The 22,013-nt window shown below is 56.3% G+C and overlaps 2 protein-coding genes across 3 annotated transcripts in view; both read left to right on the forward strand.

Annotated features, from left to right (window-relative positions):
- The window catches only part of TOP1 (DNA topoisomerase I), a 67,973-nt gene extending 66,298 nt beyond the window's left edge, over window positions 1-1,675 (forward strand). The window contains exon 21 of the mRNA XM_075769158.1: window positions 265-1,675. Coding sequence (XP_075625273.1) covers window positions 265-367 — 103 coding nt within the window. The 3' untranslated portion in view covers window positions 368-1,675. The remainder of the gene's footprint in view (window positions 1-264) is intronic.
- Window positions 1,676-7,513: 5,838 nt separating this feature from the next.
- The window catches only part of PLCG1 (phospholipase C gamma 1), a 48,334-nt gene continuing 33,834 nt past the window's right edge, over window positions 7,514-22,013 (forward strand). The window contains exon 1 of one of the 2 annotated variants that reach the window (XM_075768895.1): window positions 7,514-8,036. In XM_075768895.1, coding sequence (XP_075625010.1) covers window positions 7,835-8,036 — 202 coding nt within the window. In that variant the 5' untranslated portion in view covers window positions 7,514-7,834. The remainder of the gene's footprint in view (window positions 8,037-22,013) is intronic. The other variant, XM_075768894.1, reaches the window with a different exon arrangement.

The raw sequence follows: 22,013 nt of genomic DNA on the forward strand, positions 1-22,013 counted from the left end.
TGCAGGGTCGAATGCTGGGTGGCATGTTCAAGGCCAGGTTGAGTGGGGCTTTGGGCAGCCTGGTCTAGTGGAGGGTGTCCCTGCCCATGGCAGGGGGGTTGGAACTACGTGAGCTTTACGGTCCCTTCCAGCCCAAACGGTTCTGAGAGTCTGTGATTTTAGGTCTTGTAATGGAGTAGAGCTGGGAAGGTGCTGGGGCAGAGCAGGGCAAGGGGTTTGGGTGCCTGTGCTGTGTTGACTCTAACAGCATATCCTCTTCTGCAGGTGTAAGAAGTGGGGAATTCCTATAGAGAAGATTTACAACAAAACCCAACGAGAGAAATTTGCCTGGGCTATCGACATGGCAGAGGAAGACTATGAGTTTTAACCTGTTTTTAATGAGCTGAATTTTACGGGAAAAAAAGGGGGAGTAGCCTGGTTTTTAGGGAGATTGATAAACTGTGAGCCTTACTTGTCCTTGGATGCTGGGGAAGGGGGAGGAAAGGGGCAAGTGAGCATCAGATAAAACAGCCAACATCTTGCAGAAAGCATAACCTGGAAATATCCTAAAGGAGCTGAGCCAGTTGTCCTATGGACAACTTATTTAAAAATGTTTCAGAGATCCAAATTCTAGCTGTCTGGTTTGTGTGGTTTTTCTCTTGAGGCAGGGCAAGTGGATGGGGGATTTGTCAACCTTCCGCCAGGCAAATTCACCATCACACTGAGAGCGTGGGAATCTTTAGCTACTGTATACAAAATCCAATTATATTGGTGCGTTTTTACAGTTAGGGTTTTGCAATAACTTCTATATTTTAATAGAAAATGGACTCCTTAACCCCTGCCCTTCCCCTCCCCCTCCTGCCCCATTTCAGAATTTAACAAATAAACAAAATTTAAGAAACCCAACGCACCTGTTACAGCTGTCACTATAGTCATGGAAATACCCAAATCTTTTTTTTAATTTGTCACTTGAAACAGTCGTGGCATTGGAACATGAATTACAAATATCCACCCCATTTGTTCAGAGCAAAGCGTGATGGGAAATCGGCCTCCTGACTTGAGTGTTCCTTTTTTAAATGTGAATTTTTATTTCTTTTAATTATTTTAAAATATTTAAACAGGGTTTTTTTTTTTCTTCTTGATCTTAAAGATCGTGTAGATTTGGGGAGCGGGTGGAGGGAGGGGACCGTGTGATGGGGAGATGCGTGTGGAATTTGAGAACAAGTGAAATTGGCAACAAATGACATTCCCGTCACCTTTTGTTCTGAACACGCTCTGTACACTTCAAGAATTATCTACTTTTTAGGTTTGTCAGACTGTTTTACCTTTTCCCCCCCTTTTTTTCTAAGCCCCACTCCCCTCTTTTACTTGAAAGATTTTATTGTGTAAAAAGAAGTTTCACAGGTCAATAAATTTCGAGGGAAATGAGCATCGGTCCAAAAAGGAAAATAATCAAGATTTTAGGGCTTTTATTTTTTCTTTTGTAATTGTGTAAAAAAATTTTAAAAAATTAAAAAGCAGAATTTTAATGTGAAACCTTTTTTTGCTATAATCATTAGTTTTAGAGGCATTGTTAGCGTAGTGTGTGTGCGAAGACCATTTCCTGCAGCCTTTCCTCAACAAGTATCTTCTATTTTTATCATGAATTCCCTTTTAATCAACTGTAGGTTATTTAAAATAAATTCCTACAACTTAACTGAGTGTTGGCGTCTGTGTGTTCTTTCACCTCGGGCCAACAGGGCTGCACAGAGGATGTTGAGTCCGTGGCGAGGGCCAGCTGGGGTTGCCCTTATGTTTTGAGTAACTGTTGTTGCTGCTCTCTTGTGTTGAGTCGTGGTGGCCCTGTGATCTGGTAGGTTGGTATGGTCATGTAGCCAGACCTTCAATGGGTGGAGTTGGTCTTACAGCATCAGTGTGGTGTGTTTTGGAGCCCTGGTTACAGGGGGCACGGAGAAACGACCAGGCTGTCCTGGCAGCCTGTCATACTGCTGCTTGCTCGTGAGCTGCCCAGTCCCAGTTCCCAACCTCAGCAGGAATTGCCTGAAGGTATTTTGTTCCCTTTTGATAAGCCTCCTGGTCCCTGTTGGAGCCCTGTCTGAGTGCAGCCTGCACAGCGAGCCTGGGAGCCTGCCCTCACCCTGAGGAGCGGCTGCAGATGGCGGGTAAAGATCCTTTCTGGGATTCAAACATGGGGAGTGTGGCTTCGCAGTTGTATTTCAAAGTGTCCTTAGAAGTGGAGGCTGTTGCTTTTAGTGGAATGGGAAGGAAGTAACCTGAGGTAGCAGGAACCAGGGCGCAGCTAGGCTGAGCTCTGGCGGGGAGAAGGGGTGGGATGGTGCTTGTTTGGGCTCGAGTGACCCCTGTGGCAAGGTGGTTTGCAGCTCATGTTCCTTTGAGGAGGCTGCATTTGTGGAGAGCGAGGACGTCCTGCAGCTGAGTGCACCAGGAAGCATGGAGAAGGGCACTGTGTTTGGATTTCCCAAAAGCAGGTTAATAGCAGCCCAGTGCTGGAGCTGGTGCAGCAAGGGTGGCTGTGGAGAGAGGAGCTGGGGTTGAAGCAGGGCTGCTGGAGCTGTGGGTTCTTGGGGGCTGAGGGTGCTGCAGGGAAGCGGGGCTGCTCTTGGGTGCCCAAGCACTGCTCAGAGCAAGGAGCTGGAGGGTGGGGGGCTGAGGGCAGGGGCTGGTCCCCCCTGTGCTGTACGAGCTTGGGATCCTTGGCTCCTGCTGAGAGACGATGGACCCCCAGGAGCTGGCAATGCCCGGTGCTGGCAGAGGGGAGTCCTGTGTTCTTCCCAGCCAGGAAGGATGGGGCCTGTCACTGCCTTGCTCAGATCCTTCCTGCTTTACCCCTACCTGTCCAGTGGTCACCGTGTGTTTCCATCCAAGCGCACCTCGGCATTGGTTTGCTTTGCTTTCCACCGGCTGTCTCCTCACCTGATCCTGGGAAAATCCCTGCCCGGTGCAGCAGAGAGCAAGAGCAGCAGGACGCGGTGAGACTCGAGCTGCTCTTCCCAGTGTGGGTTCTCTGCTGCCTTTTATTAGCCCACGGCCCTCCGCAGGGAGGAGGATGGTGTTGAGAGCAGCACCCTTTCCTTCCCCTCATGGCTGGGAAGGGCAGGAGGCTGATGGATGCTTCCATCTCCCTGGCACTGGAGAACAGCCCAGGCCCAGTGTCCGTGGGGAGCCTGGAGCAGACACGGGCTCTTCCATGAGCATCTCCCAGGCACCCTGATGCCGGGGCAGCACTTGCTGGGCTCCCAAACTCCACAGGGGTGGCTCAGCCACAGGAGCAGCAGCTTCTCAGCAGCCAGCCCCGAGCAGGGCTTCCTGCTCCCTGCCACGACATTTTCAGGTGCTTTGTTGTGGCTTCAAAACCTCGCAGTTTGGCAGGAGTTCCCGTTTACTCTCTGGGGCCTTTCCAAGATGCAGTGAAGAAAATGCCAGCAGAGAGGGAAAAGGGGTTCATTGTGCTCCCAACCTGCCTGTGCCTGGAACAATGCAGCCTGTAAAAATATCCTTTCTATTTATACAGCCCTCCCTCCCTGCCTTCAGACCTGGCCGAATTGAATTCCCATACCCTACGCCGCTGAGCAGGGAAATGTGCTTCTCCCCCTGCCCTGTTGAACGCGGCAGGGAGGGATGTGCTCCCGCAGACGGGGGATCCCCCACCCCGGCATCGCTGCCAGCAGATCTGCCTTCCCCCCCCCAGGTGTGGTGGGGTGCCCCTGGCCAGGCTGGGGGTCCTGCCTCTTGGGCCTTTGACCTGTTAGACCCCCAGGGGTTGTCCAGTGGAGATGCTGTTCCATGTGAAGGAACCTGGAGGTGCGAGGCGGGGCTGATGTCCTGGGCTGGAGTGTGCTGCGTCTCTCCCTGTGCTGGTGCAAGACCAGCCCTTGAAGAGGCGCTGGGCTCGCTCTGAGCACCGGGAGGCACGGCTGCTCCCTTGCCAGCTCTGTCCCAGGCAGGGAGCTGAGGAGGATTTAATCTGTACTTTTGCCAGTGGCACAGCAGGGTCAGGACCACTTTAAATAGAGAATTCCCGGATCCCGTTGACTCACTGTGCAAACAGAAATGGCCATGACATGCCATATCCCGTTTTGCATCCCACCACTGCAGTGCCTGGTCCTTGCCTTTCCCGGTGCCACCACCCCGGTATGGCTTTCCTGCCCTGCAACAGGGTTTGTGTTTGGCAGTGAGGGAAACTGAGGCAGCAGTGATGTGACCAGTGGAGGGAGCGAAATAGAGGTTGAAACTGGCTCTTGTCTGTTTTGAGTGCACAGACAGGGCCCGACGGCCAAGGGGAGGCTGCAAACGCCTGCTGGATGCACCCCCATCCCCCTTGAAGTCGTACAGGATTCAAGGGTTAGAAATTGAAACCAGCTGAATTTAGGATATAGAAGAAGCCTGTGCTCCCCTGGGAACATCAGGGAGCAAGGAGAGGGAACCTGGAGCTGCAACGGGTTTCCCGTCCGGTGCCCATTTGTAATCCAGAGGGATCTTGCAAAGCCTGGATGGGGCAGGAGGATGCCGGGGGCGGGGGGGGGGGGGGGGCAGCCCTGGCTGCGGGCACGGCTTCACCCCAGCTCCTTGGTGAGCACGCCACACACGCGGCAGGCTCCGTGCCAGCATCCGCAGCAGCTCTGCAGCCCCGGGCAGGTCTGCTTTCCATCCCCGGCAAAAAACCGCCTCGTGCTGCTCTGTGTTCTGCTACCACCACCCCAGGGCGCGAGGTAGCTTGGCACCACTGTCCCTGCGGGTTTTCCAGATCCCACTCGCCACAGGGCTGGGGGAAGCTCTTCCCAATGGTGATTTTTTCCAGCCCATGGGCTGGGTTCTCATTTACCCACCCCAGGTAGTGCAGAACAAACAGGAACAAATAAATAACCTGGAGTGGTGCATCTCTCCTAGGAACAGATGCTGAGTGCCACTCTGTCGGGTGAGGTTTGGGCACCTCCTCTCCATGCGCAGTCCCTGGGGTGGGAGAGGGACGTGTCCATTCCCAGACGCTGGTGTCAGAGGGATGCTGGGCTGCAGAGACCCCCAGAGAGTGGCCTCAGGGTTTTGTTTTCCTGTGTTTTGCTCCGCAGCCCTTGAGCAAGGCTGGGGGCTGTCCTTAAGCCGGAGATCACCTGGCTGTTAGCCTGCTGCCTGCTCCTGGGCAGAGGATGCAGCTGCTCCATGAATCCTGCAAGATGGGGGGGTGGCACCCACACTTTGGGGCTGTGGGGGGGGCCCGCAGGTGCTGAGGCAGCACAGAGGGGAAAACCCCTTCTCCCAGAGGCGTTTGCAAGGGGAGACTTGCAGAGCCCACCCCTCCGCTGCTGCATGATGAACATGATCCAGGGAATTTCTTCAAAAGTCAAATTGTCTGACCCACTGCGGACCAAAGCCCGGGCAGGGTAGAGTGGGACAGGATAACAGGAATATAATGGAAGTTTCTGCTGCCCTGAGGGGCTGGGGGTGATTCCCCGCAGTCTGGCTGGTGCAGGAGCCAGGACCACAAAACAAGGCTGGCAGGCAGCAGACAGACAAAAGCGGCTTCGCATGCTGTCACATTAAACTGTGAAATTCCTCAGCGTGCAGCATTGTGGGCATGGAGAGTTAATGCAAGGCTAAAACGTGATCAAACTCAGAGAAGAAAAAATACCCATCACAAGCCACTGCCTCCATGTCCTGGCCACCAGGGTTGGGGAGAGGCCGTGATGGGTGCGCTCTGTCAGCGTGAACAGGCAGCGTTTGGGAGTGAGGGAGTTACCTTTTCTGGTTCTCCGATGGCCACGCTCCCCTCGCAGGTTTTGCCCTCAAAAACAAGGGTGTGCCCATAATGCTCAGCTATTTTAAGACCACCAGGAGCCGGCTGCTTCCTGCCGGTCCCGAGCGAGCCCGTTACACAAGCAAGGAGCGGCTTCCCCGGGAGCAGGGCAGAGGGTCCCGCACCCACGGCTCACCTGGCCACCTCGGGGCTCCCACCAGCAGGTTCCCAGCAGCTCTGCCTTAGCTGAGCAGCTCCTCAGGGTCCTGTCACCCCTTACGGTGCTGTCACACACCGGTCATTTTTGTAAGGGCAGGTTTAGGTTCTTATCTCAGTGCGTTTGTCCTTCCCTTTTTTAATGCTCAGACCTTGGGTAGGACCCTAAACAACCGGGAACCTCGTAGGGCTGCTTGTGTGTGAAGGCGAGTGGAGCAGTGAGACAGGGGGAGCTGCTTGCATTTGGGGGTGCAGTCGGTGGTGGGTGCCTCACTTAGCAAACGATTCCCCTTCCAGACCCGCCCCTGAGCTGGAGGGTGAGATAAGGGCTGCTCGGCCACGTGCTGCCTCGCCATGGGCCTGCAAACTCACATGCATACGTGTGTCTGTGTATATTGCACCCATACACATATATACATATATCTATATGTTTATATATAGGGGTACACGCCCTCCAACCCCTCCGTGTGGGAAATCCCTGCCTGTGCTGCTCTCCTGCAGCAGGGCCGTGCTCGCCCTTGGGCAGGCATCGCCTGTCGGGGTGGGGAGATGTACCCGCCGCCGCACCTCAGTGTTTGCACCGGCCCTGGGACACGGTCCCCAGCGCAGGGCAGCCTGAGCACACAGCCTGCCCTGGGGTGCCCTGATGGGGAGGAGGGCACGGGGAGGAAGGCCAGCAGGGCTGAAAGGGAAATCGCAGGCTTTAACCACATGAATGGAGTAAACCGCCCTGAAACGCTTCCCAATCCAAACGCTTATCCCCTCGCTAACCCTGCTTTTGTGTGGTCTCCTGCCAGGGCTGGAGCGGGACTGGAGAGCCTCCTGCGAGCCCTGGCTCCCCACACGTCCCCCCGGGGACAGGATGCCGCTGGCTGCCCTGCAAACCCCATCTCGCTTGCCCTGCTGGTGCAGGTCCGGCCGTGATTTACAGGGAGGAAGCTGCGGCAGCCACAGGCCCGGCTCCGGTGAGGAGCCATGCGGCGTGCCAACGGCAGCCAGACAGAGGGGACTGTCCCCAGGAAAAGCCACCCCGCTTGGCCTGTCCCAGCGCAGCAGAGCTGGGGATGTCCCCAGGAGGGCAGGGAGAGGAGAGCGGCTCCCAGGGGCAGCTGCTGACCTGGGCCGTGTCCTGCTCACGTCTGTGTCCCTCCGTGCGCCCGCTGGCCCTGCACAGCCCCCGCGGTGCACGCCAGGGGTGGCTGGGGCAGTGGCAGGAGGCTTGGGGGGCTGAGCCCCACGCACCGGGGTGATGGCCCGTGGGATGCAGCGCTGGGGGATGCGGCACCTCCGGGACCCCGCACGTGCCGTGCCGTGGGGTGCGTTGCACGCCCAGGACCCCACGCAAACTGTGCTGTGGGGTGCCAGGGCGCCGTGGTATCCCGTGCTGTGGGGTGGGTGACATACCGGGGACCGACACGTGCCGTGCCTGTGGGGTGCAGGGCACCCCCGGTACCGCGGGCGTGCTGTGGGGTACGTAGCACCGGGACCCCACGCGAGCAGCGGGATGCACGCCGCACACACACCCCCGCGCGAGGGCTGCGCTCCGCCCCCCACCCCCCCACGCGTGTCACACCGCGGGGGCGCGCCCTGGCACCCGGAGACCCCACGTTCCCCAGAGCTCCCCGTGGACCCCACGCGGGCCCCAGCCGCGCGGAGGCGGCGTATCCCGTGCCCGTCCCCCCGCGAGGGGCCGCGCTCCGCCCCGCGCCGCCGCCCCTTTCCCTCCCCTCCCTTTCCCTTCCCTTCCCTCCTCCTTCCTCGCTCCTCCTCCTCCTCCTCCCGCAGCCGGCGGGCATGGGGCGCGGCGGGCGGTGCTGAGCGCGGCGGTGGCGGCAGCGGCGGCGGCGGCGCTCCGGGCGCTCCCGCTCCCCTTTGTTCGCGGCGCTGATGGCGGCCGGGCCGGGCAGCGGCCCCGGGGCGCCCAGCGAGGCGGAGGCAGCGCACCTCTGCCGCAGCCTGGAGGTGGGCACCGTCATGACCCTCTTTTACTCCAAAAAGTCACAGCGACCCGAACGGAAAACTTTCCAGGTGAAGCTGGAAACGCGGCAGGTCACCTGGAGCCGCGGCTCCGAGAAGATCGAGGGAGCCGGTGAGTGCGGGCGGGGAAGGGCTGGGGAAGCCGGGCGGGAGGGGGAGGAAAAGGGCTCCGGATCCCTCGGGGCGATGGGTGCGGGGCGGCCCCGGTCGGAGCCGTCCCGGGGAGCCGCCGTTGCCCGGTTCGGAGAGCGGCGAGAGGCTCGGTGGGAAGAAGAAAGGGGGGGGTGTGTGTGTGGGGGGGGATAAAATAAAATAAACCCCAGCGTCTCTGTGTCCGGCATCTCCCCGCGCAGCAGCTCGGGGTGGCGGAGGAGGTGTCCGGTGTCCCGGCCCGGGGCCGGCTCCGGCCGCACGGTAACGGGCTGCTGCGGGGGATGCGCGGGCCGGGTACCGCCATGGCCGCCCCCGGCGCCGCCTCCCGACCTTCTGCATCCCTCTTCGGCATCAAACTTCCCCTGGGATAAAGTGGGCGCCTCTTCCCGGGTGGCACCTTGGCTAACAGCACCCAAAAGCCGTAAGGAGCCTCAAAAGGAGGCAGGATTAGTTTGAGCTCTTTTGGGGTTGTGTCTCAGAGCAACAGATGAGATGAAATGGAAAGGGCAAAAAGCAGAAAAAAAACCCAACCCAAAATATTGTAACGTAGTTCCCTCCTCTTGCCTTCTCCCCTTTGTGCCTCTGCCCAAGGACGATGGCACGGGATCAGGTGGAGCACGGTCAGCGTAGGGTCCCGCATGCTCTGTCTGCAGTGGTGGGTGCAGTTACGGGCAGAGCGTCCCGCTGGCTTCGGCTTCCCGCACATGATGTGGACCTTTAGCACGAGGCGGGCAGGGGAAAAGATTCGTAAGAAATGCGAATGTAAAACCACAAAAATGGGTGGGAAGGGGGAGAGAACAAGGAGGCCCCGCACTGGGAAACTTTTAACCTCGGCGTTGGTTTCCTAGGTTACTGCTGTTTCTCTTAAATTACCTTTCCCGCCCCCCACGCACACCAGTGTGAGGACAGTGTCTCTGTTCGATGCTGGAGGTGAGGAAGAGGGGACGCGCACCAAGGCGATGTGACGTAAGTCCTGGCGCTGGCCTTGGCGTGGCGGCGCGTTAGCACCGACCTTCCTTCGCTGAGGGATGCGACAGGGGCGCAGCGAAGCCGTGGAGGGGTTGTCGTCTCTCCCGGCAAGTGCTGTTGGCCCAGGGTGGAAAGGTTGGATGGTTTCAGTATCGCGAAAGAGCTCAGGTCAAGAAAGGCGGTGGAGATGAGGGTCATGTCTCTGTGGCAGGATGACAAAACGCTGGTGCTTCCAGTTCGGGGTTTTGCTTTGCCTCAAGCACCTCGGAGTCCTCTAGCTTCTGCCCAGCGGTGTCTCCAGGCAGATCTGGAGGGAGCCTTGGGCTCCGTTAGCATCACCGGGATGCGAAGCTCCCCCGTACCTTTCCCAAAGTGGCCTCTGGGAGCTCTGAGGCAGTGGGAGAGGGAGGAGAGCGCAGCCCTGGGTTTAAGCTGTCCTTAAACTAAGGCAAAGCACCCGTTTGTTTTGCTGGAGAGGCACTGGTTTCTGGCTGTGTCTGCAGACCACGTGGGCCCATGGTGGGACAGAGGTCCCCACTCATGTCGACGTGGGCAATTGTTCCTGTGGGCAGAACTAAGCACCTGCTGCCGTCCCTACAAGGGACCTTAACTTCAGGGAAATTCAGAGAACTTTAACTTCTGTACCAACACTGGGGTGGTAACAATGATGATCATGTTGTGGCTGCGAGAACTTCTTGTGCCGTGCAGACAGCCAAGAGCAGATCAGTAAAAGCAGAGAGCGTGTCCCAGGGACTGAGATGATCAAATTAAAAAAATAATAAAATCCACAGGTTTCTAGTGAAAGAAAAGCAAGAGTTGGAGAACGCAGGACAGCTAGTTCCCCTGCGTTCCTTTAAATATCACGGTGGAAGGTTACTTGGGGCTCCTCCGCTGTGCTGCAGGGGAGTTGGCCGGCTGGTGGCCGTGGGCTCTGGGTTCCCCGGCACGTTCCTCCCAACGCGCACGATGTTCCCACGGTGTGTGTGACCCTCCTGAGAGGCAAGATGGGCCATGCTGGAGAGAGAGGACGTCAGCCTGAAGAGCTGCTGTTTCTTCAGCCCCATCTCTCTGATGCCAGATGCTTTCCCCATGGCCTCTTCTCTGCAGCCCAGCATCTCACCCTGTCCTCAGTCCCCTCCTCTGGTGTCACCCAGCACCCATCCTCTCGCCTCTCTTCCTTCACAGGGCTGAGAAGTAGAGCTTTGCTTTAACACTTCCTGCACAGAAGCATGGGAGCTCCAGGTGGAAATATCGGCTTGCGTACACAAATAGTGACTGTATCTAGGCAGGTGAGGCAAAGCCACGCGATCGATGGCCAGCAATACAAGGTTGTTGGCCAACTTTCCCATTTTTATCCGGATGCCCTTTCTGAGTGGAAAAAGGATGCCTGGGAAAACCCAGGTGTGTGACAGCTCCACATGGCAAATACACGGATGTATTCCCCTCTTGGCTCACACCCCCCTGGAAGACCACCCTTTACTGGCACGGTGTTCGCATGGCCATGGTGGGAACCAGAGGGGGAAGTGATCTGGAGTCAAACTAATCCCTTCCAGTGGAAGGTAGCTTTCACCACGAGCAATGGCTGACCCAGTTCTCCCCGTGAAGGCAGGCCATGCCAGACTGGGAGCAGGAGGTTGGGGCTGGCAGGAAGATTGGGGTTTGTTTTTTGTTGCGGTGCTGGTTTGGTCATGAGTGGTGGAGAGCAGCCAGCTGTCAGGAGGTGAGATGTTCCTTCACATGGAACAGTGTCTCCGCTGGACAATGCCTGGGGGTCTACAGGTCAAAGGCTGCTCTGTTCATGGGTCACAAGAACATTCAATGAATGTTCTTGTGTTTCTTGAGATACGGAGACCAAAAAGGAGCTTCAGCCTCCCCTGGACACAAGTTAGTTGTCTAAATAGGAATGATCCTGGGTTTTTAACCATTTCAGAACAGGTGAGTATCCTCAGTATGTCACATACAGAGGTCTTGAACTCAGGGCATGTCTGTGTAGATGTCCGTGCCTTGGAGAGGTATCTGTGTCCATGAATACCCCAGCATGGAGGATCTGTGCTCCTTTATCTGGACTTGGTGGGTTTTGCAGAAACAAGATGTGTATTTGTCCCAAGGAAGGGTGGGCAGTGCTGGGGGACCTGGCTCCGTTACTGACCCCGTTGAGAAGAGCACAGCTCTGGTGGCTGCAGCTCGGGAAACCTCCTGCTGTGTGGTGGGCAGTGCTCGAGGCGACAGAGGGTCAGTCGGCTCATCTCCAGGTGGCCTCAGGTACGCGGGCTAAAGTTGCGGCATGCCGCGAGGAGAGGGCTTCTGGGCACAGTCACAGTCATCGTTCCTTGGTGTGGTGCTGCTCATTTCAGAGCTTCGACATCACTGTGGGTGGTGATGTGGAGCTGCTGTCTCCCCAGGATCTGTGGGTGCTTGTCTGAACTCTGGGTGGTTGCATTAGTCAGGCAGTTGTTTGCCTTCACGAAGAGCTGCGTTTTGGTGGTGCTTGGCTTTCTGGTACATGCTGACCTGGAGCTTACAGGGGAGCAGAGCCTGAGCAGGCTTCAGGTGACCCCACCGCTGGAGAGGAGCGTGCCTGGAGGAAGGTCCAGGGAAACCCCATCCTCCGTGCCTTTGATGCCTCACCGGTGGAGCGTTGTTGGTCTGACAGCTTCTCCCTGACCGAATGTGTCAGGGCCGCCAGCCCTGCTGGCCACGCTGCTTGTGCTGGAAAGTGATGGGACATCTTTTATTTCAAGTTGCTCACTGATGTGAGCAGGATCTGAGCTGGCCTCTGGAAGGACCTTTTGGCACGTAATGACAAAGCACTTAGGGTTGAACAGCATCCCTTATCAGCGGTGAGATTGAACCGGAGGGATGCTGACGGGGGAGCACCTTGTGTTTGATGGGGTGGGTGGCATCACCGCACGTGCTATAGATGTGCAGGCAACCAGCCAGCCTTGTTGGCCACCGTCGGACTGCCCAGCCTTGCCTTCCTCCTGCCCGCGAGCCGGGAGGTGTTGGGGCTGTGGTAGGTTGGTGCCGAGAGGAGAGGGGAGCTCTTGCTGGTGTGACAGCCCTCTTCTTCGTCCCCTTGCTTTGTCACCCTTGCGTAGCGCTTTGTGAGCGTGGCATAAAGAGTGACCTTGTGTGTTAATTGTCCGTGTGTGTCCCCCCGTGTGTGTCCGTGTGTGTGTGTGTGTCTGTGTGTGTGTGTGTGTGTGTCCCGAGCAGCTCTGACTCAGCAGCGGGCACAGCAGGGGCTCCAGCCAGCTGGGCTCCCAGATGAAGAACCTCTTCTGTTGGAAAGGACCCATCTCCTGCTCTTCATTAAGCTCTTCAGCTCGCTCCACAGCGCCGCGGCTCTCAATGAGCAGAATCAGGGGAGGAGGGGGCAAACCTGTGTGTGCGGGAAGCCTCTGGTTTGAAAAGCGGTCATCTCCTTCCCCTGTACTTTTTCAAAATTGAAACTGTGTGAAAAGCAATCCTGGGTTGTGCAAAAAAAAAAGTTTTTTGGGTTGATTTCTTCCCCCCCGCCCCCCCCCCAATTAATATTTGTTTTTATCCAAAAGGGTTTCAGCCAGCTCTAATTGCCAATGCATTGCTTTCTTGCTAATCAACTCTGCAGAGGGCCTGGCTGTTACGGTGGGAAGAGCTCTAATAATTTTCTATTCTTTTTGTTAATCACCCAAAGCAAAGTCGAGCTAATCCCTCGAGTCAGTTGTCTTTTACGTATTTTTTTTTTAAACTTCCTGTGTTACGTAATTCTTTTTTTAATATAAAAGGGTCTTGCATTCATAACTTCACATGCTGGGGGGTTACAGGCCAGCTTCTAATTGATCTGTTTGCCTTGAAACGCGCCAGAAAATTCAGAGAGTTTGCTCAGAGAGCGAGCTGAAAATTTGGAGCAGATGTTTGTTTTATAGGGGAGAGAGAGGGGGGAAAGAAAGAAAAAAAACCACCTCGAAAAAACCGTGGTTGCATTCTTGCTTTCAGTGAAATGAACTCAAGTCCTGTGGAGGTGGAGAAAAGTCGTCGCTTGTGTAAAAGAAAAGGCAGGAACTGTAAAATGTTACTACAAAGTGACTCTGAAGGGTGGCTCATACTCGCCTCATTCTTTCCAGCTACCTGCTTCTTTCATTAGTCCACCGAGGCACAACTTTTTTTTAATTTAATTTTATTTTTTTGAAGCCATCTGAATAAGCTGAGGGGCTTGGAGCTCTTGAGCAGCGAGCAAGCCAGGAATGGCTTTCAGGGATAAACAAACTGCAGAGTCAGATCCTCCGCACCGGCGGGTCCCCCTCCTGCTCCGCCACCCCACGGCCGCAGGATGCAGGTGCCTCGAGCAGGGGGGGTGCAGAAATTGCTGCTGTGGGAAGGTGAGAGCATGGCTTGTCACCGTTGTGATGGTTAAAGCTTCCCCTGCTGAAGCTCTGCCGTGGGAGTTTTTTGGGGGAAGGGGGTTTTTGTGTCGTTACCCGTCCCCTTCTAGCTAGGATATTTGTGTTAAACTGGGGAAAGCAAACAAGCTCCACCTCCAGACTGAAACATCCTCTTTACCTTGCTTTACGTCCCTTTGTCATCTCCTTTCCCTTCTCGGTAGTGTCTTCCAGGAGGAACAGGTTAGAAGACCCCTGCTCACGCAGTAGGAAGACACGTCACAAATTGCCTCCTCCCTTGGCATCTCAAAAGCTTCTCTGCAACCGTGAGAGCAGCTAGAGGTTAATGGGCTGGGAGACCTGTGCTCCGCGGTGGTACCTGCACCCACGTTGCCCATCCATCAGGTTCCTTCGTTTGCCAGTCAGCCACGTGGAAGATACTGCCTTATGGGTTTTAAGCCCGCTAATTAAAACATGCTGGAGAGGTTTTGCGTAGTTTCAGACCGATTACTTCTCACCGATGCCGAGGGCCTGAGCGCTCCAGGTTTTTCAGGGCAGAAGCGGTGCAGCTTGGCTTTCTCCCTGCCTGCAGGCAGCCGTGTTGGCTGGACACCATGTGTGGTGCGAGGAGCATCTGAGTAAGCTGCATCCGAACATCTGGCTTTGCAGAGGAGCACCTCGCGTGCTCGGTGCCGTCACCTCCTGTCTCCGGGGGCAGTTTTGTCCTGGGATTTCGTACAGGATTTTTAACGAGCCCCATCTCTGAGCTGAGCCAGCAGTCATTAAATCCAATTTGTGATCTTTCTGCTGCTCTTTGTTTTAGCTCCCTTGCCCGCGCAGCGGGGGTAGTCATTCTTATCGAGGAAGCGTTTGCTTAGCTCCGTTATCTAATCACAGTGGTGTGCATTGCAAACACCCGAAGACACGCTGGCTGTTAGTGATGCCCATCGCCTGTCCCTGCGCCAGCAGGCGTGTGACCTTCTGCATATCTCGCAGATTGCAGTTGGAGGAGAAGAGCCTTGCCTGCAGTCTCAGCAGGAGTCTGGGGGGCAGTCGGTGCTAAAGTCCCCGTCCCTGAGCAGTGCTAAGGTCCCCGTCCCCAGGCGTTGCGTGCGGTAGAACAGGCTTGACCACCAAGTTGCCCCAGGGATGCAGCCTTCGTTTCATTTTTGTGATCCTGGGAGCTCAGGCACTGCTCTTGGGCTGGGACCTTCCCCTCCAGAGAGCGCTGGGACTGTTGTGTCCCTTGGGAAGTGACCCAAGCGACGCCGCTGCACCGTGATGGGCAGACTGGCTGGGATGTAAAACTTGCCGACGCTTGGGATGGAGCAGGGCTGTGCTGCTGGTGGGCTGTAGCTTGTTAGATGAAGGGGTCAACAGCGATGGTCTCTGCTTAATGGCAGGTCAACCAAAAGCTGGGCTGGTGGTTTGGGTTCGGAGGTGTGTGACTGCTGCTCGGAGCCGGGTGGCCTGGCTGGGGCTGCAGCAAGCCCCTTGTGCTGCGTCCCCCTTCCCGAACAGTCGCAGGGTTGGTAGGACCTGGTGTAAAGCGCACGGTGAAGGAGGGCTGCGGGGAGTCCAGGAAGAGCTCGCAGCATGTGGTGAGGAGGTGTGGGGCTTCGATCACAAAACCCCTGTGCAGCTCTGAGTTTAAACCATCAGCTGAACTTTGTTAATACAATAAAAGGAAATGTCTGAAGTCAGTGGAGAAGACTTTTTTTTCTTTTCTAGTGTGATCTGAGGTTTAAGGGCAGTAGAAATCAGAAATAAGTGGGGCTTAAACTTCAAATTCCTTACAGTGCTTTTGAAAAGTTACCGCCCGCATCCTCCCTTCCTCCCCCTGGCCAAACAAGTTTGGAGAGCGGATGGTGGAAGATGATGCTGAAATAGAGCAACTGGAGGAATACTTATGTAGAGAAGGATAAACGAAGAAAGGTTTTTGTGTTCAACAGATACCTGCAGCTGTACGGAGAGAATGATTTGGCATCTGACAGCCAGGGGTGCTCACAGAAACCTGCGACCGTCCCGGCAAACGCGTACCTGTGAGGCTTGTTGGCTCACTTGGTCGCTGCCTTTGCTGCTGCTGGCTCTCTCCTGCCAGTATCGCGTATGAGATCGGTTTAATATCTAGCACATCCTCTGCGCAGTGACTGTATCCTGCCGTGCACGGGGGTGGGTGATCTCATGGCTTTTCCTCCGCTCCGACGTCCCTGCTCATCTGTTCCGCCGAGTGTGGTTTCTCTACCGAAGGTGTTACATCAGGCAGCGGCAGGAGGGTGTCTCCCAGGCCGGGGAGAGCCCTTGGGAGGGGGACACGGTGACAACGGCCGTTCCCAAAGGGACTCTGCAGTGCTGGAGAAGACTTTCCTTTGAAATGGTTTTAATCTTTAAGTTTAGAGGATTTTTATGTTGCGCAAAGAGCTGTTTTACATGGAAGGAGCTTTTTGACACTGATTCAGATGAGAAACTTCCTCATTTCTGAGAATTTTCTGCCTTTCTGAAGATCCCCAGCACTTGGAGCTGCAGGCAGGGCTGTCTGCTTCTGCCCGACGGCTGTGCCGGGCTCATCCCTCCTGCCCCAGATCCCCTTATCTCTGAGCACCTTGCTGCCTCTTGATATATCCCCGTCACGTGTCAAACACCTTGGTATATCAGGTGGCGGGAGGACGTGTGATTGCGGAGCACCCTGAGCACCCAAAAGGCCAAGGGCTGGTGTCTCCGGCAGAAGCTGGCAACTCGAGATCTGTAGAAGTCAGCAGAGCTTTACCACGCTGACAGCCCGTACTCGTGAAAGTCTCTGATTTTTCAAACTGCTTTTCAGCTCCGTCTCTGCTGCCTGTGTGGTCCGGTGGCCCTTCAGCTCGATTTGAGCTGGGGGTCCTGAATTGGGCTGGCTGGAGAGCTGTGGAAAACCTTCCAGAGTCTGGAACGGACCTCTCCCTTGCTTTCCTCTGCAGCACCGACCTTCTGTTGGCAAACACTTGTGATTCTGAGGTTTTGGTCAATCGTGACTTCTCGTGCTGTCAATATGGTGCCCCAGCGCACGCCTGGGGGCCTGCAGGCAGGCAAACCCACGTTGTTGTTTTAAAATTGTCACGGCGAAGGCGGTGGTCCAGCACGTGAGCTTCTATGAACAGGATGCTTTGCTGAGCTGACTTTGCTGGCCTTGAGATGCAATGGCCAACAGCCACGGCAGAAGGGACAGGACCGTGCCTTACGGGTTTTCTCTCCTCAACCCATTACAAACGCATTTATTTTCTTTTTCTTGGAATGTGACTTTTTTTTCGTGCCTTGATGCACCCAGAGCTGTGCTGCCTCATGTTTGCAGCTCAGCTTCTCTGCTCACCCCCAGCCTTTACCCATACGGGGGTGCGTGCAGGGCTGCTGCCTTCCCGCCCACGGCCCTTGGGGAGCATCCCGTGGAGTAAATTGTCCTCAGGGACTGAGGTCGCCTCGGGTTGCATTTTCCCTCTTAGCTTCAAATCCCACCACCCAGGAGCCGGATGCGCAGTCACCGTGCTGCAGTCTGTCCCGCTGCGCTGCCGGGGTCGTGGTGCCTGGAAGGACGGACGGGTGCAGGAAGGCTACTGCAGTGTCGGTGGCACGCAGCGATGCTGTGGCTGCCCTGCTGCCTCCTGACACCATGAGCTGCTCCGACACAGACGTGTCCTGCTCTCCATCTCTCTCTGCTGGAGCTCCCCCGATTCGCTCTGCGGTGTGCCTTGCTCCTCTCTTCCGGGGCTCGTGCTGTGCAGGGCTCCATCCTGCTCCATTTGAGCTTCTGTCTGCACCAGGGCCAGACCTGCCAGGGCTGGAAGTCGTTGTCACCAAGAGGGGATGTCAAGGAAGGCTGTCGAGCAGGTTGTGCCCTGCGGGGACGCTGGGTAGAGCAGCTGCTTGAGAGTCTTTTTCCTGTTTACTTGCTCCCAGAAGTGCCGGGTGATGTGGTGGTTAAAGGACATCCCTCCTGCATGTGTGGTGCGTCCTTCATCCCTCCTCCTCACCCTCTCTAAGGAGTGTCTCCGCACGTGCGGTCCCCAGCCTGTAAGCCGGGTCAGATAACCGGGGTGGCTGCGGGCAGGGGCTTGGCTGTGCTGGAGTACAGATGTCCAAGAGGACTTTAACCCCCTTCTCTGTAAATCTGCACCCCATAAATCTGCTTTCCAGCTGCTGGTGGGGTGGGGGCTGGCTCCGTTTGTTTGCGGAGCGTTCAGGCACTGCCTGACATGGTCCTTCTCGGCACGAGCGAAGGGCAAAGCTCTCGTGCTCCTGGGCTGCATCAGAGCAGAAGCAGATAGCCTGCTGCCGCGTCTCTCTGAGCTGCCGTGCTCGGGTACCTCTGCCAGTGCCTGTCCCACAGCCGTCGCTCATCCACCTCTGGTTCCTCTGGCCGGGACCCCAGGGAACTTTGCATACCCCCATCTCCTTCAAGCCTGCAGTTTTTGTCCTGCTAATCCTTGCCAACTCACAGCCCTCCTCAGCTTCAGAGGACCAAAAAGCTGTCCTGGGCCCCGGAGCAGACGATGAGCGGTGCCGGGCTCCCCGTCTTGCTGGGCAGCAGGGAGCTGGCTCTGCTGGGACACAGCTTGGCTCTATGTCCCAGCAAAGCAGCAGAAATTGTTTTTTCTTTTATTTCTTTTTTTTTTTTCCTTCTCTTCTTTTTTCTTCGGTGTCTCATATGTCATTTAATGCCTTGTGTCAGCCTGTTCTCAAGGTCTTGCTGGTGGTTGGAGTGTGGTCCCCATAATGCCCAGCAGCTCAGGCTCTGGGGCCTGTTATGAAAAGGCCTGGAGGTGAGGGCGTGACATTTTGGAGCATGACATTTTGGAGCATTGGCACATCAAGTTTGGTATGAACCATGGAGCAGGTTGGTGCGCAAGCAGGAGGTCTCCAGTTCTGGAGATCAAATAAATCCTGGGTGAGGTCACTGAGAAAAAAAACCAAACCCAAGTGGTGGAGGAGCCTGGTGTGAAGACCATCACCAAGAGCTCCTGCTTCTCCCACGTTAACTGAAGCTAATGTTTCCTGCTAGGGTGATGTGTGGCTCAGGTAGTATCTGCTCAGTGCCTGGAGATCTTCGGTTGGATGGTGCTGTAACAAGATGCCATTGACTGGTTATCAACCATACTCTTGCCTTGGCAGTGGAAGGTGAAGCCAGCACCATCAGTAGCCCCATTGTGGTTAGTGCAGATAAAGCAAAACTGGTGAAAACTGAAGAGGAGAGTCATTGTTTCTATTTTTAACCACTTTGGGACAGAGGAGGTTTGATTTCACCAGCAGCCGCTCTGGTAACTGCATCTGCCTCTTTCTCTGGTTCATGGCACGGTGGGTGGAAGGGACTTGCATGGGGAGTCCGAGGAGGAGGAGGAGGTGCCTCAGCTACTCCCTGCGTTATCAGAGCAGACCGTACGGCCCTCTGGGGCCTCTCCCACAGATAATGGCACACAGGGAGATCTAGGGGAGGGCACACATCTGGAAATCACATCTGTGCTTTAGTGAATACTCAGTCCTTGCTGTCTCAAAACTGCTTTTGAGTTGAGCATGGTGGGGGAAGAGGTCAGGCTGTTGCGGTGACCTCGAACGGCTCAGCAGCAGATGGGATCTTTATCCTGTTCTTCTCTTCCCAACTTTACCCCGACACTGAAGAGCTTGAGCCCTGGTAGGGACAGGAACGAGCTGTCTCCCTGCTGCCCGTTGAATGTCCTGGCCAGCAGTCATCTTTGCTGTTAAATCGCTGTCACGGAAACTTGATTGCATTGACTGGTGGGATGGATGAGAACTGAGTCACGGCATCTGAACATCACTGGCATTTGCTGCTGGTGTGACAAATCTTTTCTGTCCTTCAGTTTTCACTCCTCGCCTTTGTGCCCTGTCCTGGGATCAGTGCGTGGTCACTCTTGTCTCCATTTGCTTTGTGGTGGGGCATGACTGCCCGGGTGTGAGTCAAGGCGGCACCTATGTTGGGTCCAAAAATCCCCAAAAAGCTCTGAGGAGAGCTTGGTGCTGTTGGACACCCAGGTCCCTCAGATCCACCTCTGCCAGGGCTTCCTTGTTGGCCCTGCCGAGCTCCTGGCTGTCATGCTGTGAGCTGGCGAGCTGTGCCTTTGACTGCCTTGTGCACTCCAGACCTGCTGGATTGCCATGTCTGCCCTTCTTCCCTGCTTGTTTTTTGCCAGTCTGCTTGGTCCCATCCCCTTCCCCACCCAGGCAGCGCTGGCAGTGGGTAGGAGTCCTCCAGCTGGCTGAGACTCTGGGGACATCAGTGACCCCGTAAGCTCAAGGAGGGGGATGCGGGGACGTTGCACAGAAGTGCTCCCTGTTGGGCCCTTCCATGGGGGGCACCTACGCAGGGAGCAGCTCTCTTGAGCCTCTCCCCCCGTTCCGTGCCAAGACATGGCGCTGTGTCGGTGCCCCCATTGATCCATCCCTGCCCTCTGCAGAACCTCTCAGATCTCCTGACTGCTGCGCATTCACCCAGGAGGGAGGGAAGGAGAGGGGCAGAGGTGGGCTGGAGGAGCTGTGCTCACAGATCTTCAGCTTCCCCCATCCTCCCTCCGTTTTATTGTGCTCCTATAAGGTCATTACATTTCCTGCCCAGGCAGAGCTGAGGGGGATGGAGCCCTTGATGCTGTGTAGGAAAAAGGTCACCTTGGGGGTGGCTTACGGAGCCATCCCTAGACAGACCGTCTGTCCAGAAGTGCCGGTGCCGAGCTTCTCCTTTCCATTTGAGTCAGTGGAAGCTTGCGCCTCTCAAACAGACCAGGCTGATGACTGAAGGGTGGCTCTGCAGGCTGCCACCGGCCTTATTTCATCTGGGGAAGGGACACCGACTGCAAGGCAGCATCCGTGCAAGCAAAAACTGAGGCTTTACCCTAGCTGGGGTGGCTCTGCTTGTATTTGGGGTGGAAATGTGCTCCCATGTCCTGTGTGGTGAAGGGACAAGTCCAGGGCTCTCATGGGTGCCAGCCTTGTGTGTGGGAGTGGGTATGACCAGCAGCTCTGGATGCCCAGCCTGGGATTTGGTAGAATGCAGAAATCCTGGTACAAAGCCCCACAACTTCACAGGCACAAAATTTCCATGGAGGACAAGAGGGAGCGCCGAAGCTTCCCAGGAGGGGGATTGCTGGGGCTCTCACCTCGTGTTTGCCATCTAGCTGCCCATCTCCATGAGCTCCTACTGCTGCCCTCGCAGGACTATGCTGGAGGGACAGGGTGACGTGTCGTTCCCTTCCCTGGGATGCTGGTGTCCAGCAAGGGGGATGTTGGTGCTTCCCAGACCCAGTGCTGCGCTGGGTGAATTCTGCACCATGAACTGTGACTCTGCTTTCATACTCTGCAGACTATTCATGCTGCTCGGGCTTCACCCCTCCTCGTAGTGGCTGTCCTAAAGTCGGGTGCCTGCGCCTTGCTGCGGACAGAGAAGATAACCTCTGAGAGACCCCAAACTGCACAGAGTTGGATGGTGGGAAGGTGTCTAGGGGGAGATCTCAAACGGGCTCACGTTTTTCTTCGCTCTTCCCGCAGTGTGGCCACCCCAGTGATGAGGTGTGGGCCAGATGTGCTCTCCAGCAGTCGTGGAAGAGATGTATCTGCTAAGAAGTTTCTTCCCACCTACTTTGTACGCTTGTGTAGGGTTAGACTGAAGTGCCCATCCCTCCTTGGACTGCGAAGGGAGCCCTGGTGACCAGCTTGCATGGGATATTCCGTTCCATGGGAGAAAGCTTGGGGGAGCCTGGGAGAGCCAGCGGGAGCGTAGCATCCCGTATGAGAAGTTCATCTGCTCGGGGAGGAGAGCCTGGCTGTGGGACTGGGCAGTGCTTGCTTTTTGTGTCCAGCAAGCCCCGCAAACACCCCTGCCAAAAGTCCTGCTGGCAGCAAACAGCCTGAGGGGAGAGCAGAGAGCCGGTCCCTCTGGGGGGGTGGAGGTGTTCCCTGCAATAACCCTGCTAATTAACTGCTGGCCATTAGCTGGCATTAGGGCAGGATGCATTGGGGGATGTCTCCTACCCCTGCTTCTCCCAAGCCTCTCTTCCTCCCTCTGCCCATCGGAGAGGTGTTGGCTGCAGGTGCCCGCGGGCAGGGCCGCTCGTGGGACATGGAAGGATTGTGGGATCCTGGGGGGGCTCCTGGTGCTTCTTCAGGGGCTTGGGCTGTGACTGCAACAAGTGACCGTGTCTCGGGATCAGTGTCCCACCTCTGCTCCTTTGCTTTATTTGCTGTCGTGGTTTCTCATCTGGCTTTGGGGTGGACGTACCGGCATGGTGTTTGCAGCAGATGCTCTGGGATGACAGACTCTCCCCATCCCCGCAGCTCCAGGGCTACAACCAAGGGGCTTGCAGTGGAGGCCGGGGAAGGAGCTGGACTGCTTTGCCCGAGGTCGTGCAGCCCACCAGAGGTAGAGATGGGTCCAGCACCACCTTCTCAGCTGCGCTGAGGCCAAGCGGTGGTGATGGACACGGTGGCAGTGCTGGCAGGGAGGAGGCTCAGGCCAGGGGGGTCTGAGCATGGAGCTGCCCCCGGGAAGGCTGAGACCAGCAGCGTGGAAACTGGCAGCCTTTACGTCCCCGATCTGTGCTGGGCTGTGGGCAGAGGCTGTGAGAGAGCAG

This window comes from Balearica regulorum, chromosome 16 (assembly GCF_011004875.1).
Source record: "Balearica regulorum gibbericeps isolate bBalReg1 chromosome 16, bBalReg1.pri, whole genome shotgun sequence".
NCBI classification, from domain to species: Eukaryota; Metazoa; Chordata; class Aves; order Gruiformes; family Gruidae; genus Balearica; species Balearica regulorum.